Source organism: Mastigoproctus giganteus, chromosome 2 (assembly GCF_048544385.1).
Source record: "Mastigoproctus giganteus isolate SK-2022 chromosome 2, ASM4854438v1, whole genome shotgun sequence".
In the NCBI taxonomy this organism is placed as follows: Eukaryota; Metazoa; Arthropoda; class Arachnida; order Uropygi; family Thelyphonidae; genus Mastigoproctus; species Mastigoproctus giganteus.
The window spans coordinates 1184370-1203351 of NC_143576.1; the positions used below are offsets into that span (position 1 = coordinate 1184370).

The 18982-nt window shown below is 35.8% G+C and overlaps 1 protein-coding gene across 2 annotated transcripts in view; it reads right to left on the reverse strand.

The window, feature by feature from the left end:
- l(3)80Fj (lethal (3) 80Fj) overlaps positions 1–18982 on the reverse strand; it is a 694407-nt gene that overhangs the window by 220624 nt on the left and 454801 nt on the right. For both annotated transcript variants that reach the window (XM_090387924.1, XM_090387932.1), the window contains exons 38-39: positions 17931–18127; positions 11084–11273 (exon numbers count right to left, since the gene is read on the reverse strand). In XM_090387924.1, coding sequence (XP_090244050.1) covers positions 11084–11273; positions 17931–18127 — 387 coding nt within the window. The remainder of the gene's footprint in view (positions 1–11083; positions 11274–17930; positions 18128–18982) is intronic.

Below are 18982 nucleotides of genomic sequence, written 5' to 3' on the forward strand. Positions count from 1 at the left end.
TGGAAGAGGCTTTTGCCCAGCAGTGATGGAAGTAGTAAAACCCATACACACTACTGTAATCAAGAAGTAGAGCTGCTCAACTGCTAACTCCAGAGGCATTGGCAAAGATTAAGGCATATTCCCAACTTGGACATTGGCTCTGGTCAATCTGTTTTCTACTGTAAGTATCCTATTAGAGAATTAGGAGAGAGAGATTTTCCTCTATCCCGGAAATCCATCTGTGTTTTGAAGAACTGAGTCATCCACACTTTCACTTGCCTCTGTTTATATGGTAGGTAAAAGTGGTCCAAAAATCAGTTTTTTTAGCTGCTGTGCAAATAACCTTACAGTGTCCTGTGAGAAGGTAGGTGGAGTGCAGTCCAGGGCAGAACCATGATGGATATTGCGATTAGACTTGTATATTAGGAAGGAACTTCCGTGTAATAGCCCCTTTGGTGGAGTTCGTCAGCATTGCTGCCAGGTATTCTCTAGTTAAGTTTGAAGTCTCTTTTTCTCAGTTTGTCGATTATTTTCCAGATCTGTGGTGTCCATGTATGTTGTGGCATTTCGATGCCTGAGTTGCTGTAGCATATCTGTGAGGGGTTACTTCAAGGTCAAGAGGCAGAACCCTAATGATCACTTGCAGTGCGAGAACGACAAAGATTATCGAGACTGCGTAAAACACAAACAGAAAATCAAGCATTGGATTTAGCAGTGCCTTCAACCAACAATGCAGCTCCATCTAACAACAATGTATCTGAAGTGAGTATTAATTATGTACAGCAGAACAGTTCTCCAATTGTGGAGAAGATGAGTTTAAATAATCAAGCTCCTTTTCACACAAGAATGCCTATTGGGAGTTTGAAAGGATATTTATGAGAAATGATTTCTGTTCTGTATGCTACATTTGTGATTGCCTATGGTTCGAAAACAACACAAAGAAACCAGTTGCTAAAGATGTACCATTGATGCACACTGCATTTCCTGATGTTGACATCAATGGGATTCTTGTGTATAATAGTTGCAGAGGATCACTTAAGAACACCATTCCAGAGGTATGTAAGTTTAACAGCTTTGTCTACCCAGAAATTCCACTTGCATTTACAGAAGTTGGATTTAGTGATAGAGAGGCTTATTTCTCCTCACTTACCGTTCATGCAAATAAGGATTTTTGTTTGTTATTTGGAGCATTAGCAACTAAGACCATATTGCTCCGGGATATGTGGTGGTCATTCCCTGACCTTTCCACATCCTCCTAATTTGTGGTGACGGCTCGAACCCCGGTCTAATCAAGAAGCGTGTGCTATGCACTGCTGCTCCTTCCCACCTGGCTACAGAGGCACCTGCAAATAAGGCACCTAAGACATGCATACGGACAATACAGCATTCTGGGGCCAAGTGACCAATGTGCCCGTTTCAGTCAATATGAATTGGCTTTTGAATTGGCTTCTATAATTCCTGCTCTCTATTTAAAAGCAGTCCAAACACATGCCACAACCAGTCAACATCCTTTTATTGTCCAACTTGAAACTCACAGAACCAACATTTCTTTTTCCTCATTTATTTCTTCAACTTCCATTTTCTGAAACCACCTTCCTTCATATGTATTTCTTTAAAAATTACAATTTACAGAAGTTTAAGTCTAATGCCAACAAGCATTTTCTTTCATCTTCTCACCCTCCAACTCATGCACAGTACTAAGTAATATAGGTTTTAATACCTCTCGTGTTTGGGGGTTTCCTAAAAAAAAAGGGGGGGGGGGGAAATAAAACGTTTACCAAGTTAGTGAATAAGAAGAAAAAGATGTAACCTGAAACTACCAACACAGTACCATGCTTACTTCAAGCAAAAAGCCATATAATTGCGGATCACTTGACTGGTTCTCTTGTGCAATGGTTGTACGAAAACTGTAAAAAAATATCAGAAACTAATGCAGGTGATCACCCATCATCATGTTAAGGAAACGTATTTATAAACTACCTTTATCCAAGCTGGCCAATCTATGATTTCCATACTTTTATGAACATAGGTTCAGGTTACCTTAGCAAATCTTAATTGAATTTTCTAGTGTCTTTGCCTTAAACAAATAACCAAGACCTTTTAGATAAATAAAATAGTAAAACATAATTGTGCAAACAACTTTTGTACATGTACAATGAAAAGTTCAAAAAAGAGGATATGTAAAACTTAAGCAATCATTATTTATTTAAATATAGATGTTTCTTAATTATAGCCTTAACTAAATTTACTATTTTATTGATATTTGCTGAAACAGTGTTTTTTGAATAATTAATATGTAAAATCAAAACATCCTTTTTCAGTATAGAAGTTCCTTCCAATATATAATAGTAAAGTTTCAGTTTCTATTAAGAACGAAGTTTCCCATTTTTCAGCAAGAACTGTTCAAGTATAATCTTTTCAGGCTTCTTTTTGTTTCTGAATTCTTTCTCAAGCAGTGTATAAGATTATAAAAAGTTTGTTCTATTTCATAGTTTGCAAACCTTTATTTCTGGAGAGCACAGAAACAAACTTTATGCTGTACCAATAAAACCTTAAAATGCAAACGTTCTTAATTCAAAATTTCTTTCAAATTTGGGATGTGTTCATGAAATTTGAATTTATGTATGCTGCTTTGTGCAGAGTTCTAATCATTTGATGCAAAAGCATAACACATTTAAACTTCTGCTTTTCATCCATATTATCCATTTTCCCAAAATCAGTCTTGTTAATTATGTATATTGACAATTTTTGCACTATGCATTTATCTATATAAATACTAATTTGGATTCCTCTTGAATCATCATACAAAACATATACTTAAGGTTTATGTTTTTCACCATTCAAAGCCAGTGTTAAGCAAACCCTTAGCAATAATTAAGAGAGCATCGTTGGACCCAGGGGAAGTCCCCATGGACTGGAGATGTGCAAATGTATCCCCAATTCACAAAGGGGATTGAAGGATGACATGAGTAATTACAGACCAGTTAGTTTAACTTCTGTTCCAGGTAAAATAATGGAGTCACTGGTTAAAGATGCATTGCAGAATCATCTAGAGAAGGGCAACAAGATTGGTGAAGGGAATGAAGGGATCTTCTTACGAAGAGAGGTCCAAGTTCTGCAAATTGCAGCAGCTGGAGACTAGGCACCTGCAAGGTGATCTGAATGAGGTGTATAGGGCCTTGAATGGATTGAGCACACTGAATTCTGATGGGATTCTTCCACTTTCTCAGCCTATGAACCTAAGGAGGCATAAATTCAAATTGAGGAAAGACAGTTGTAGAATAGATGTGCGTAAATTTACCTTTAGCCAGAGGGTGATTAATTGCTGGAACAAACTTCCATCTATCGTTGTGGAAGTTGATAACTTAAATAAATTGAAGGAGGAATTGGACAAACTTTTAGAGGGAATGGTTGTGTGAATTTTTATTTTTTTTTTAATTTTATTTATTTTTTTATTATTTTTATTTTTTTGGCTGATGCTACATAAGCTTATACACTTGCTTTCTTGCATCACATGCCTCTATTGCTATTTTCACTTTTTCTTTAAAAAAAAAAAAAACTTCTCTTCTTGTTAAAGAGATGTGCATTTTGTAAATTAAACATGTGCATTATATAACAACTGGCATTGTCACCAAATGCAAGACTATTGATACAATATTTCTCAGCGAAGCAATATAACTAAAAAAAGTTTGCAACAATGTAAACTTAATTAATTCATTTCTAGACAAAGTAATTATTATTATTTTTTTAAATATTAAGAAACTAAGTATCAATTGTTGACATCAGAACATTTGACTCAAATTTTCTCATTTATAGTCTAAAGTTCATTAAAACTTAAAATGTCAGAAGGATTTTTTCCCCTATTTTTCTATTCCATTCAAACAATTGTGGCATTTTATAAGATGATTCCTGACCCAGGCCATCTATGACTGGTTGCAGTTTTTCCTGAATATGGCTCAGTCCTTCACAATGGTGTAGATAAGCTGAACCTAGCAATCTGGATAGTGTACACATCACTTAGCATATAATGATTGGTATTCTGCTATTACACTTGTACAGTGCCTGCTTCAATGCTTACCCAGTGATCCTTCCTTGACAGGAGATGCTTCTCTATCATCCCCTAATATTGTACCATCCAACAACATTAAATACTATTTGCAAGTCCTTCCTTTCATATTGAATCTTATGCACTATTTATATCTTTTAAAATTAATTTATATTATTATTTATCTTTTTAATGAGCATTCTCGTTAAAAACCCAGGGTCGTGGCAAGAATGGAAGCCAGCCAGAGGAATTCCAGGCAAAAGAAAACAACACAAGAGGTGGGTTTGAGGGAATCCTTTGGAACTGCTGTAACAAAGCAGCATACACAATGTACTTGCCTATTCAAATTTCTTAACCCTATGTCTGAACAATGCTCTTTCCAATATTCCTAAAATGTCTGCATTAGATGACTTAACTAATACTCCAAATTGAAATTTATTTACTATATCCCTAGCATCAATGCACAAGCAAGCACATGTGCAGCTGTTTTGGATTGTAATAAACCTGGCATAGCCTAGGTAACTGGTTCCCATATCATCAGCCCTATAGTATTATTGGCTCACATGTGATAATCACATATAAAATATTCTTGTACAGAGTACTTTTACTGTTGTTATAAATAACAATCATCTAGTCGATTTTAAAATTTTGTCTCCCATGATGAGTTTCTCCCTCTCACATACTCGTTAATAACAGGCAAATTAAAATGGCCTATAACAAGGCATTCAAAATGTCTCACCCATTCCATTTGCACACAGAGGTGCTCAAGGTTCTGGTTTGTAGCATGACCCCTAATCTTATTTCCCTATCAGTTCCAACAACAACATCACATGTATACTGGCATGTGCAAGTTCCATATCAAAAATGCTATAGCCATGTTTTTGATAAGCATGCCTCCCACCTAGCCCTAATACATTGGCATTATCTGTCCTAAACAGGTGTTCAAACATTCATTTCATTGATAACCCTCATGAAACTACTGCAGACTAAGTTCAAACTAAGTTCTCTTAAATTACAAAACTAATCATGGCAGAATTTACCAATATCAAGAAGGTGCAGTGTGTACTTTGGTTCAACGAGCTGATGTCTGCCACCACTGACACCCTTAAATTTTGAAAATTGTTTAAATTCTGGTCATTTAAATAGCTACATACAAAGTTTGTTCATGAAAACGTAAATTTTCCCTTGGAATACTAGCCGAAATTTTCCTGGGCATTAAAATGAATATGTGCTAATCTTTTAAGAAAAGAAATTTATTGCTGTTTGTGGCAAGGCAGTATACAGATATCTAAAAATGAAGAGGTTTTGATCAATCAAGGAGGATATATCCTATTATACCATTGACCAAGAAGGACCTAATTAAGGGTTGAAAAAATTCTGTGAGCAAAAACAATAAATATGAGCTAAAACTAGTAAGTGATCTAATTACCCTTAATGAAAATACTGCCAACATGAAATGCTCTAAAAAAGCCATTTAATATTCATTTTTACTAAAAGATAATTATGTTTACTAAAATTTTTGCTTTTTATTAAAAGTTAGATTTATTAGAGGGAAAAGATTCAAAAAAAGAAAGCATACAGAGCATTAGCAAAAAAAAAAAACAAAAAAAAAAACTGTCATTTCAGCCATTCATTCCCTCCAATAGTTTGTCTATTCTTCATTAAATTTATTTAAGCTATCAACTTCCACAATGAGAGATGGAAGTTTGTTCCAGCAATCAACGATCTGCTGGCTAAAGGCAAACTTCCACACATCTAGTCCGCAACTGTCCTACTTCAATTTGAATTTGTGTCCCTCGTGTGTAGTCTGAGCAAGAATCCCATCAGCACTGAGCATTCTCAATCCATTCAAAGCCTTAAACACCTCGATTAGATCACATCACAGGTGTGATCTCCAGATGCTGCAATTTGAAGAATTAAAGCCTGTCTTGGAGAGCGCACCTTCATTTCCCTCATTAATCTCGTTGCCCTTCTCTGTACTCATTCCAACAACAAGACCTTCAGACCTATATGCAGTACTTAAGGTGTGGCCAAACATTGCCTTATTCAATGGGATAATCACCTCCTTATTCCTGCTAGCAAAATTCGTATATATCATTGACAAAATCTATGAGTTGTTCTGGCAGCCTGTCTGCACTGTTCAGTGAACTTCAAATCAGACTGCACAATTACCCGAAGGTCTTTTTCATTTTCCACTACCTTGAGTGTCATACCACACAGTTGGTACGTTGATCTGGGGTTACTGCTGCCCCTATGCAGTACTTCACATTTGTCAATGTTAAACTTCAATTGCCATTTGTTAGCCCATCTGCCTAACTTTTCTAGATCCTGCTGCAGTAGTACACCATCATGCCTATCATTAACCACCCTGCCAACCTTTGTATCATCTGCAAACGTGGACATTAAGCCTCATATGCCTTCATCAATATCAGTGTAACTATAGAAAACAACAATGGGCCCAATAACGAATCCTTAAGAAATTCATTAATAGCATTAGTCCACGAAGAGCAGTGTATACTGATTACCACTTTCTGTCTACTCACACTCAACTATCCCTTTATCCATAGCAGCAACTTGTCTTAATGTTGCACAGCTCCAAGTGTACAGTCTTTTATGTGCCACCATATCAAAAGCTTTCCAGAAATCAAAGTACAGTATATGATATCAAAATTATTTTTTGCGGCCAGTTCTTGTGATCAAATTGGTCAGACAAGATTTCCCCTTGACAAACCCATGCTGCGTCTGAACTATAACTGAAGTCTTCTCTAGATGACCCTGCATTACATCTTTAATCAGTGACTCCATTATTTTCCCTGGAACAGAAGTTAAAACTAGAAGGTTTGTAATTACTAGTTTCAACGTTTGATCCCCCCCCCTGAATCCAAAGATGCTTTCATAATTACGGATAAGGGTTTGCTTACTGTTTTTGCTGCCTCTAAATATAATTGAATAGATCCTATCCACCCCCAGTGCCTTGCGCCTTTCTCTTCCAATTTCTTCTCAGTTATTACAAAATCATTTAGCTCTGTGTTAGAGTTTGATGAATTTCTGGCATCCTTCCACAAAAAATTCCTCATGTGTGAATGTAGATGCAAAATACTGATTCAGTTTGTCAGCAAACTGAGCAAGATCATCAATGGTTGAACTATCACTATCAAGTGGAGCAATTTGATTCATCCCCTTCCTTCTAGGGTTTACATAGGTAAAGAAGTCTTTGCTGTTTTTCTTTGCATCCTTTGCATCTTACTTCTCTACAGTTTCAGCACAGAACAGATTGCCATGTCTGATCACAGGCTTAATGTGACATAATTCACTGTGAACTGCTTGTAGTGTATTCAGGGACCAGTAGCAACTGCTGAACCCAGGACAGGTTGGATGAGAATTATATCTCATTTGCAATAAAGCCTGTAATGCACTTAAAGAATCTATATATACCAGAACCTTTCATAATTGTAGGTTTTAATGTGTTCCAAGGTCAACTGTATAGCATGTAGCTCTGCTGTATTCATGATGTATTGTTATAAGATACAATACAACATGATCCGCAAAGATGGCAGCATATTCACATGACTAAATTTGAGCCCTCAGTAAAGACAGACAAGAAGTTGGAAAATTTATGTTGATGGACAGTTTTATTTTTGAAGTTATTTGAAAAGCTCTTGGAGATGAACACCAAAGGGACAGCTGGCTGTCTCCTTTCAGTTTAAAGATATACTGTAAAGAACAACTGCATACATCTAAGCAACAGAGGCAGTTCAGCTGCTTTGACACAAAGGTTCTGCACAGGGGATGTACTACAGGCAATGTGGATAGCCTGATGGTGGACTGGATCAAGCCATCACAATATGTTGTTTATGGCTGGGGCATAAACACCCACAATCCAGTGTAAACTGAACTGAATTATACAGAAGCAGTTCCACAAACAAATCTAAATTTAAGGCTCACTATAATCTCAAAAGTGTGAAGCAACCTGTGCCTCACACTATTGCATATTGCTCAATGGATATGTTTTTTCTAGTACCATATAAAAAAAAAGTACTGTCATTTTTCAAAACCAATAAATCAATACATCAACTAGTGAACACTGCATGGGCGCCTCCGTAGCCAGGTGGGCAGGAGCAGCAGTGAGTAGCACATGCTTCTTGATTAGACCGCAGTTCGAGCCCGTGAGCCACCAAATACGGAGGATGTGGAAAGGTCAGGGAATGACCACAGCATATCCCCGGAGCAATATGGCCTTAGTTGCTAATGCTCCTAAAAACCAAATAACATAACACTGCACAATTCAACTTCAAACTCGCTGAATTAATTTTTTCCCCCCCTTCTTTTTCATATTTTCCTGTTTTTATTGTTTAGATATCCTCCTGTATTACTTGAAAATTGCAATCTACAGAAATTAAAGTTTATTGTAATGTTATGTTTGTCATTGCAATCCATTACTCAGAAGAAGTTATTTTGGTCCAACAGTCTTTCTATGAGCTGTTTATGCCTGCTGATGTGAATATGGTGGTGATTTTTTTTTTTTTTTTTTTTATAATAGACAGAAAGGTAGTTGCGATATGAGTTCCTCTCGATCATCAATATTATCGTATCAAGTCAATGTCTGAGTGTGCTGGCAATAGATGGGCAGGACAGTTAATGACAGACACGCTACTCCAGAGATTAAGCAGATGGAATGAAAAATATCAGTTAAGGCTTAACACTGATAAATGCATGGTATTGAATCTGCAAAGCAACAATACAAAAATAACCTATCATTTGGATGATATCAAACTCAAGGGAGTAGAGAATGAAAAAAAAACCTGAAATAATTATACAATATGATAGGAAGTTTTCTGAGAAGTCCAGACAGGTTGCAAGAACAGCCCGACCATGGAGTTCTGTCAAAGATATACTGGAATTTTTCCAGCAGCAATGAAGAGTTTATAACCCATTGCAAAAGTTAATGTTAGGTGGCATCTTGAGTGCTGCATACCAATCTGGAAATTCCATTTCAGGAAGAATAAGGATGGAATGAGTAACGAGTGCAGAGAAGAGAAAAGCAACAAGAGTCAGTGGACAAAAGGTAGAAGTCTTTCCTCTTACTAGGAAATACTTGATTTCTGTAAATTATATCTGTGAGCAGCCAGGATATCACCTTGGAGATGCAGTTTATAGAATTTCATTGAAGTGTTTAAAGCATTAAATGGGTTGAGTAAACTAAATGCTGCGGCATTCTTACTTTTTCTTGGGACACACACACACACACAGGAAAAATAAATTAAACTGGAAAAAGTGCAGTATTTTTGTCAAATTTTGGAGTATGACCATTAGTATTGAATAAATTTAAAGGAGGATTGGACAAATTATTAGAAAGGATGTGCAACCAAAGTGACCACCTCACCCTATATAATTTTGGTCTACTATTACTAGTACAGTAGACTCTCAACTATCTAGGGACACATGAATCAAGATTGCTGAAGCCCAATGGGGTAGCAGTGAGTTACATTTTAGGCATGTTAATTTTCCCCCTTTCTTATATTAATTGAAATGAAAAGTTCTCATTAATTAAAAATAATTAATTACCTACTAAGAAAATAACTTTGTAATAAATATCACAGTTGTAATTAAACTAAATGGCTAAGTTTAGAGAATGGAAACCTATAGTGTTTACATCATTCTCTAAACTTAACCATCTAGTTTAATTACAACTGTATAAATTTACTCTCCTCTTATATATTACTCTTTTTTTCTTTTTTTTAAGTCTCTTTTCTCTCTGTATATATGTATTTATATATTGTATGTATCTATTCACAAGCAACATCAAGTTTACAAGTCTTGCATAACAATATAAGTGAAGCATGCACGGACTGTCTAAAGATCAAAATACCGCATTAAAGCTACATTTAATCTACGAATTTCTTTCTTTCACAGAAACAGTATGAAAAAAAGAAATAATAATTGCTGGATTTTTATCTGTCTGATTTTAATGAAATCTGGTTTGGATTGACAAATATTTTTTACAAGCCCAAATACAAAATTTCAGAAAAACCTATCCAATGTGAGTACCTGCATGTGGATGTAGAGACAATAGGCACTTAGCACATATATATATGCAAACATGCCTAAAAAGAAATAAATGGAACCAGTTACAAGCATTGATTTATATTTTATTATTTCCAGCATGTTTCTTAGAAACTTCTCTCTCTCTCTCTCTCTCTCTCCCTCCCTCTCTCTCTCTCTCTCTCTCTCTCTCTCTCTCTCTCTCTCCCCCCTCTTGTTTTCTACCCACTAGCTCACCACAGTACCATTCCAATAATCATTCAATTTTACTATTGAATGATTACTGGAATTACTGTATAATTAATTTTAGCATTCTTCTCTAAATTTTTAATCTTCATCCATGTGTTTCCATCATGTTAAAATTGGGGGAAAAAAGTTCTTTCTATTGAACATTAACTTAAGTTCATCAAGAAACATGAAAAAGTTTCTAAGGTGTTAACTTTAATGAGTCCTTACAACTAATTAACGAGCCTTTACTATTAGTGGTAAGAATGATGCTTTGAAATTTATACAGTACATACAACCTGTAAGAAGGAAAACCAAAGGAAAAGGGAAACTTCATTGTTTCTTTGTATTAAATTTTACCTCAGATCTTCTCAAGGTACATTATATTTTTATAAATGTGAATACAGTATGGAAAAAAAAACTTACATTTTTAAAACATCTGAGTGTTTCTTTCATGTTGTGAAAGAAAGATTATCCCGGCAAATTTACTTGCCTCAGCTAATTTACTTGCCTCAGCTAATTAGGAATCTACTATATTAGTACTGAAAATAGGTACATAAAAAGATATATCTATCGATGTCAGAATTTTGAGTTGTGATCAATTGATCTCCTCATAGATAGAAATAGCTTGTGACAGAAGTTTCTTTTGGTCAATGTTGTCAATGTACATCAATGCAGACCTTCCCAGATGGATGAGAGCAAACCAGATGCACCAGTAAGGCATAGTAACGAAGTTTTATATTCAAATAAAGCAGAAAATATTTTAAATAACCAAAAAACAAAAAAACTAACCTGAAATTTTATAGAGCAAATCTCCGAGAAGTTGAACTGAACTATATCTGATTCGCCAATTATTATCAAATAATCCTCTTTCTAACTCAGGAAGAAGCAGAGCAATAGCAGTATCAGCATAAGTGCTAACAATTCTTTGTCCAGCTCGCAGTGCTGTATCTCTTACGAACTCATTTTCATCAGCCAGAGCCTATCAAAGAAAATAAATAATTAAATCAGATGATTGAAAATTATGCCAAAATACAAAATATTGCCAAAAAGTATCTCGACACCACAGGATTTGGGAAAAATGAACCATACCCACCCATGTGTCTGAAATAGACATAAAAGCAAGCGTGTTCATAAAGTAAGAGATCAAGAAATACAGAAATGAGTGGTGTTGAGCTTAGAAACTTCCACTAGCAAGTATAAGATTTGATTTGTATTTTATTGGCGCATTAGCAACTAAGGCTATAATGCGCCAAATCCAGCAAGTATAAGACTCCATATTAGCAGTAGAAGTGTTGTTTATCCAGCACTTAACTACTGGGAGTGCTTGACTGCCAAGAAAGAAGCCTCCTAGCCTCCATTCTCTGGCATGGGTTATCAATCTGTTTATGCCATTGCAGAAACACTGTGATACCCTATATCAACAGCTGCTAATGTAATCACCAAATGAAATGCTATAGTGCTACCTACAGCTGATAGACTAAAGAAATGGATGGAAGGAGACTGAAGGGCATTCAGAAGCTATTAACCAGAAGTTGAATCTGAGGGAAGCTACAGAAACTGATATTAGCACAACAATGATACATAAGGAAGGGAGGGATGGTTTCATAGCATTAAATTTTACAAAGGAGCTGCAACACACATCACAGCATCAGCTTTATTGGTGTAACCCATCACAGTTGGTCCTTATAATAGTGAAAAGCTGTGTCATGGAGTGACAAATCACAGTACATGGTATACTGATCTGATGGTTATGTCTTGGGTCTAATAAATTCCCAGAGAATTATTTACCAGAGTGTGTCATCCCAACTACAAAGTTTGGCAGAGACTGTAATCAGCTGGAGTTCTTTCTCATGGTTTGGCAGAGACTAATATCAGCTGGAGTTCTTTCTCATGGTTTGGGGGTTGACCATCAGTAGCCTTTCCAGGAACAATGAATACCAATGTTAAAGTGAAATTCTGGATAATTATGCTTTTCCTACACTATGACAGTAGTACATGGGAAGGATCTTTTCTGTTTCAGCACAACAGTGCACCATTATATCATAATAGACACCTGTAGTGACTTGGTTTGAAGTTTCACTGATCTCCACAGAGCCCCAACCTTAACCCAAGTGAACACCCTTAAGATGGAGAGGAACAGTTTCAGGCCAGATCAATATGCCTGCAACCAAAAGCTGAATTGACCTCAATATTGTCTTGATGTTATCAAAATCTGGTTCAGAGTCTACTCATGAGGATATAGTATGTAATTAAGGCCAAAGGTGAGCCAACAAATTAAATACTGTGGCAATAAAATTTTCTTAAACATGAAGGCATCTAGTTACTTTTGGCAATATAGCATATCTTTAAAATTTAAGATGACCAGCTTATTATGAAAAATTTATGAAACTGTCTCCTTGACCTTTAATAGTTCTGTAAGGAAAAAACTCAGGTTAAATCATTATTTTAAGGTATAACCCATCATAATTGCATACAGGAACATTCAGCATCACAAAACAAAAACAACATTGGTAAACAGTTCCAGTTTATAACATGTGAAGTGCACTGATAGCAATGCTACATTAATCAAACATACCAACTCTGTGGTACGACACTAAGGGAGGTGGAGAATGAAAAAGACCTGGGGGTAACTGTGCAGTCAGATATGAAGTTCACTGAGCAGTGCAGATGGGTTGCCAGAGCAGGTCATGGAGTTTTGTCAATGATATATAGGAATTCTGCTAGCAGAGACAAGGAGGTGATTATCCCTTTGTATAAGGCAATGGTCAGGCCACACCTTGAATACTGTAAACAGGTCTGGAGACCTCATTTTAGGTAGGATGTAGAGTTGCTAGAATGAGTACAGAGAAGGGCAACAAGATTGGTGAGAAGAACAAAGGGGTGCACTTATGAATAAAGGCTTAAGTTCTGCAAGTTGCAGCATCTGTAGACTAGGCACCTGTGAGGTGATCTGATTGAGGTGTATAAGGCCTTGAATGGTTTGAGAATGCTCAATGCTGACAGGATACTTCCACTTGCTCAGACTAAGAACCTGAGGGGGCATAGATTCAAACTGAGGAAAGACAGTTGTAGAATAGATGTGCAGAAGTTTGCCTTTAGCCAACATGTAGTTGATGGCTGGAACAGACTTCCATCTGTTGTTGTGGAAGTTGATAGCTTAAATAAATTGAAGGCTGAACTAGACAAACATTTGGAGTGACCAGATGGGTGAAATGGGAAGAGTTTTTTTTTGACTGATGCTGTATAAGCTTGCTTTCTTGTATTATATGCCTGAACTAATGCTAATGGAGTTTACCCCACCTCATAAAAAAGGGCAATTTTTCAGATTCAAAGAAAAAATTTACATGATTTTTTATTATTATTTTTATTTGAAGTCTGAAATGATCAGGTGGGATTCTTAACAGCAATTTAAGAATGGAGATCAATGTTCCAATGAAATCATCCACAAAAACAAAGAAAGAAGTCTAGAGAAGTTTTTTGAATTCACAGCACCATTACTGAGTTGTATAATCTGATTCTCAAAATTTTGTGGAATCAGTTCCATTAGAGACAATGGCATAAAGTACTATTATTTTTCATGAAGCTAGCATGCCAATTTTAGCTGTGTTTCTAAAACAAAAATGTTGGCTAAAGTTCTTGCTAGGCATAGCAATTTTGAAAATATTGTTAACGTACACAATGTGGCAATATTCAGTAATAACATGATTTTGTTAAGTAAAGGAAGTCAAAATTATTCTTTACACCTGGCTCTCTTGTGACAGCCCCACAGTAATTAATCAAAGTCAGATTGATGTCCTCCCAACCAAGATGCTGCAATTCCCAGAAAATATTCATTCCTGTCCTGAATAGACAATACAAATTCTAAGTGGGAAGCATTCAAGGAATTAATCGTGGAAGCTACTAGACATTTCATACCTATTAAGAAATATTGTTCAAGGTTTAGGCCTAAATGGTTGTCAAATGAACTAATGAGACTCGTGGCAGAGAAGAAAAATGCATGGGATGCATATAAATTATCAGGCAACACAGAAGCCTATGGCAGATATAAGCTAGTCTGTAATCAAGTCACAAAGAAGATTAGGCAAGCAAAGGCAGATTACAAGAAATCTTTGGAAAAGAATGCTAAGAAAAACAGCAAGGATTTTTTTTACTTATATAAACTCTAAAAGGAAAGGGATGAATCAGATTGGTCCACTTGGTATCGATGGTTCGACTGCTGATGATCCTGCTCAGATAGCAAACAAACTGAATGACTATTTTGCATCTACATTCACACATGAGGAGTTATTAAGGAAGTAAAATGCCAGAAGTTTATCAAATTGTAACAGGGTGCTTAATGATTTTGTAATAACTCAGAGCAAAGTGGAGGAGAAATTGTTGAAGTTAAACATAAGAAAGGCACCTGGGGTGGATGGGATCTATCCAGTTATATTAAAAGAGGCAGCAAAGGAACTAAGCAAACCATTAGCCATAATTATGAGAGCATCCTTGGACTCAGGGGAAGTCCCCATGGACTGGAGATATGCAAATGTATCCCCAATTCACAAAGGGGGATTGAAGGATGACATGAGTAATTACAGATCAGTTAGTTTAACTTCTGCTCTGGGTAAAATAATGATAATGGAGTCACGGGTTAAAATGCATTGCTGGATCATCTAGACAAAACTGCAGCAATAATTCACACACCATGGGTTTGTTAAGGGAAAGTCTTGTCTGGCAAATTTGATTGGATACTATGATGTGGTTACAAAGGATTTGGATGCAAAAAAATAAGTTTTATATCATATACTTGGATTTCAGAAAAGCTTTTGACACTGTTGCGCATGGAAGACTACTGTAGAAATTTTGAGCAGAATGGTATTAAGGGTAAGTTGCTACAATGGATAAAAGGATGGTTGAGTGGAAGAAGACCGGCAGAGGGTGGTAATCAATGGATGCTGTCCTTTGTGGACTAATGTTATTAGTGGATCTCACAGGGTTCGGCGTTGGGCCTACTGCAAGACTGTTGTTTTGCATATTTATCAATGATATTGATGAAGGTATATAAGGCTTGCGTCAAAGTGTGAAAATGACACAAAGGTTGGCACGGTTGTAATGACAGTAATGGCAGTGTGCTACTGCAACAGCGTCTAGAAAATCTGGCCAGATGGGCTGAGAAGTGGCAATGAAGTTTAACTTTGATAAATGCAAAGTACTGCATATGGGTAGAAGCAACCCCAGAGGAACGTACTAACTGTATGGTACTACACTTAGGGTGGTAGAAAATAAAAAAGACCTGGGAGTAATTGTGCAGTCAGATATGAAATTTTCTGCAGACAGACTGTAAGAGCAGGTCATGGGGTTTTGTCAATGATATACAGGAATTTTGCTAGCAGAGAAAAGGAGGTGATTATCCCTTTGTATAAGGCAATGGTCAGGACACACCTTGAGTACTGTGTACAGGTATGGAGGCCTCATTTTAAGAAGGATGTAGATTTGCTTGAGCGTGCAGAGAAGGGCAACAAGACTGGTGAGGGGAATGAAGGGATCCTCTTACCAAGAGAGGCTTGGGTTCTGCAAATTGCAGCGTCTGGAGATTAGGCACCTTTGAGGTGATCTGATTGAGGTTTAATAAGGTCTTGAATGGGTTGAGCATGCTGAATTCTGATGGGATTGTTCCACTTGCTTAGATTACGAACCTAAGGGGACATAAATTGAATTGAGGAAAGACAGTTGTAGAATAGATGTGTGGAAATTTGCCTTTCGCCAGCAGGTAATTGCTGGAACAAACTTATCTTTTGTTGTGGAAGTTGATAGCTTAAATAAATTCAAGGAGGAACTGGAGAAGTTTTTAGAGGGAATGGTTGTGTGAATTTTTTTTAATCTTCCCTGGCATGGTGGTCAAACTTATAAGTCTGTATTCTCACATTATAATCCACCTATGTGAACAGCATAGATGCTTGCACATTTCTGACACGTGCAAGATTTATGACATCACCTGAATCCAACAATCCTCATAACTAAAGATTTCATGAACTCATGCTGCTTCCTTTAATTGGATAGCTCCCAATACTCTGTTCATTCTAACTGTGATAATTGTTGTCATATTCCTTTTCTGTTCCATAAAACCATTCAGCTCCATCAGTATTAGTCAGGCCACTTATCTCATCCATTGCACTAGTAGAGTTAAAAAAAAAATTTTCACATGTGAATGTAGATGCAAAATATTTATTCAGTTTAGAGTCTGCGGTACTGTCACTTTTGATACATCACACGTGGTGTTATTTATTTTATAGTCATTGGCACGATTGCTACTATGGCTAAAATGTCTTTAACTCATATCTCTAAGATTAACTCATCTAAATTTGAAGTGAAAGGTTGCTATGTACAAAGAGTAATTCTTCAAATGCTAGCTGACATTCTAATTGAAAATATGAGCAGTAAAACATGAAGTGCTAGATATTTTCAGATATACTACTGAGTTGTTGTTGGGTGGGGGGTGTTACACATCTGAGCAATAAAAATGATTAAGGTAGGCAGTAGCACATTCAAAAAGTTCCCGGAATTGCAGGGCTGGTATTTAAATGGTTTGCGTTACAGCCACATTGAAGTGGGGCACTGAAGTTGATCTTGATGTGCATATATGCACAAGTGACAACTGGCTTGACCACTTCATTTGTGTGTCACAGCTGAATGTTGTGGAATTACACAGTTTGAATGGCATGCTAACATAAAGTTCTTTAAACTTGGGAAAAGAGCTAGTGACATGCGTCAAGCATTACAAAAAGTTTATGGAGTTGATGCTTTGAAGAAAACACCAGTGGTATAACTGGTTTAAAAACAGCCAGGAAACAATGGAAGATGAAACTCACAGCAGATGCCCTTCAACATCAAGAAACAATGAAAATGTCACAAAAGTGAAGAAACTTGTGCAAAATGATGGGCGAATTGTTGAAATTACTTGTGAAGTTGGACTGTCTGTGTGCTCATGTTAATTACCTTTATATCACGCATGCACGCGCACACACACAAAAAATGAATGCTGCACCAAAACACAACAGACAACAAGGCAAAGTGTTTTCCACATTCCACGTAATTCATTGAATGTATAATAGGACCCCCGATAGCTTGTTCATTAAGCTAATTTACAAAATGACCAAAAAATTTGCAGAATATTTAATAAATTCTGAATTAATGACAAAGCTATATTGGGGCTTCTTTTTTTTCCCTGAATAAGATGGAAAGGTCAAAATGATGCAATAAGTTGTTGGCAGGTATATACATGCTTTTAAAAAACGTATTATGGTGTGAATTTTAACCCAAACAACAAAAATATTAGCTCAGCCTATTTGCAAGCATGGAGCACTTGTAAACATGTCTTTTCTTTGCTGCAATCAGTGAAAAAAATTTTACATGTATGCTTGATGCAATGCCCATAACAACAACAATGCTATAAGTGACCGATTTATTAAACTGGTCCTTAATGGGTTATTAGTATTTCCTGAGCATCTATTATCATTTCTAGATTAAAATAAAGTATAAATTTCATATATATATATATATATATATATATATATATATTATTATTAACACTCCAAAATACTGAAGTGCAAAATCACAATTTTACTTAGTATATGAATATTTTTTAATATATTACCTTCAAAATTGGATTAATTATTTGCCCTATGTATGGTGTAAATTCCTTATTAAAAACCATAGGTAAATATATAAACATCATTATATATCCATCTTTCACATGTGAAGCAATATCTGCTCTTTCAGCAGTGGATATAATTTCTGGCATTAGTCTATTCAGTTTTTCAACTCCAAGTCCTCCCATCACTTCACTTAAACCTAGTGAAAGACAAAAAAAAAAAAAAAAAAAAAAATTCATTTACAAATATAATATTACTATGCAAACAATTTATTTCATTGTGAAGTACTCAGAATATCACTACCTAATAAATTTTACATCTAGAAAGATACAAAATTTATTACATCTTATGTAAACAATTCTTATGTAATAGCGTCATCTAGAAAGAATAAGCTATTACGTAAGGATTCATTATACATTAAAGAGTAACTAATTTGTATTCACTTTAACGTGCAGTAATGAATAAAGCAGAGATCTTCAAACAAAATACCATGTATATTTTCATATTTATGGATGGTGGTGGGATGCCTTTTATGACTCAGTGTCTTTTCCTCCATTATTTTGCCATTTTTTACCCCGACATATACTTGAACTATTGCATTTCCATTCAAAACTTTGAAGTGCCAATAGGAATAGGAATTTTTATAAAAGACTGTACATGCTGCAATAAGCATGCACACAAGCCACCTTCTGATTAAATTGTGAAGATGTATTTCCTAGTTCTATTTCAAGTTTTTGGGATACATCTTAGTATGGTAAATAGGTTATGTTCTGAAATAAATAAGTTAATAGGTTAGATAATTAAAAATTTATCTAGAAATAAACTATTCACACACTTTATACACCATGATTAATAATGTTAATAAACAAGCATTACAAACAGGTCTTTCTTCAACCACTGCTGACATCATACCATATAAGGGATATCTTCAATCCAGTGCCTAGTAATCTCAAACCCTCACATTCCTGGCACCCCCTGCCATATTTCTCTTGTCCCTACTTCATTTAATCTTGCATGACAAATGTGGTGATTTACTAGGACAAGCTTAAAAGCA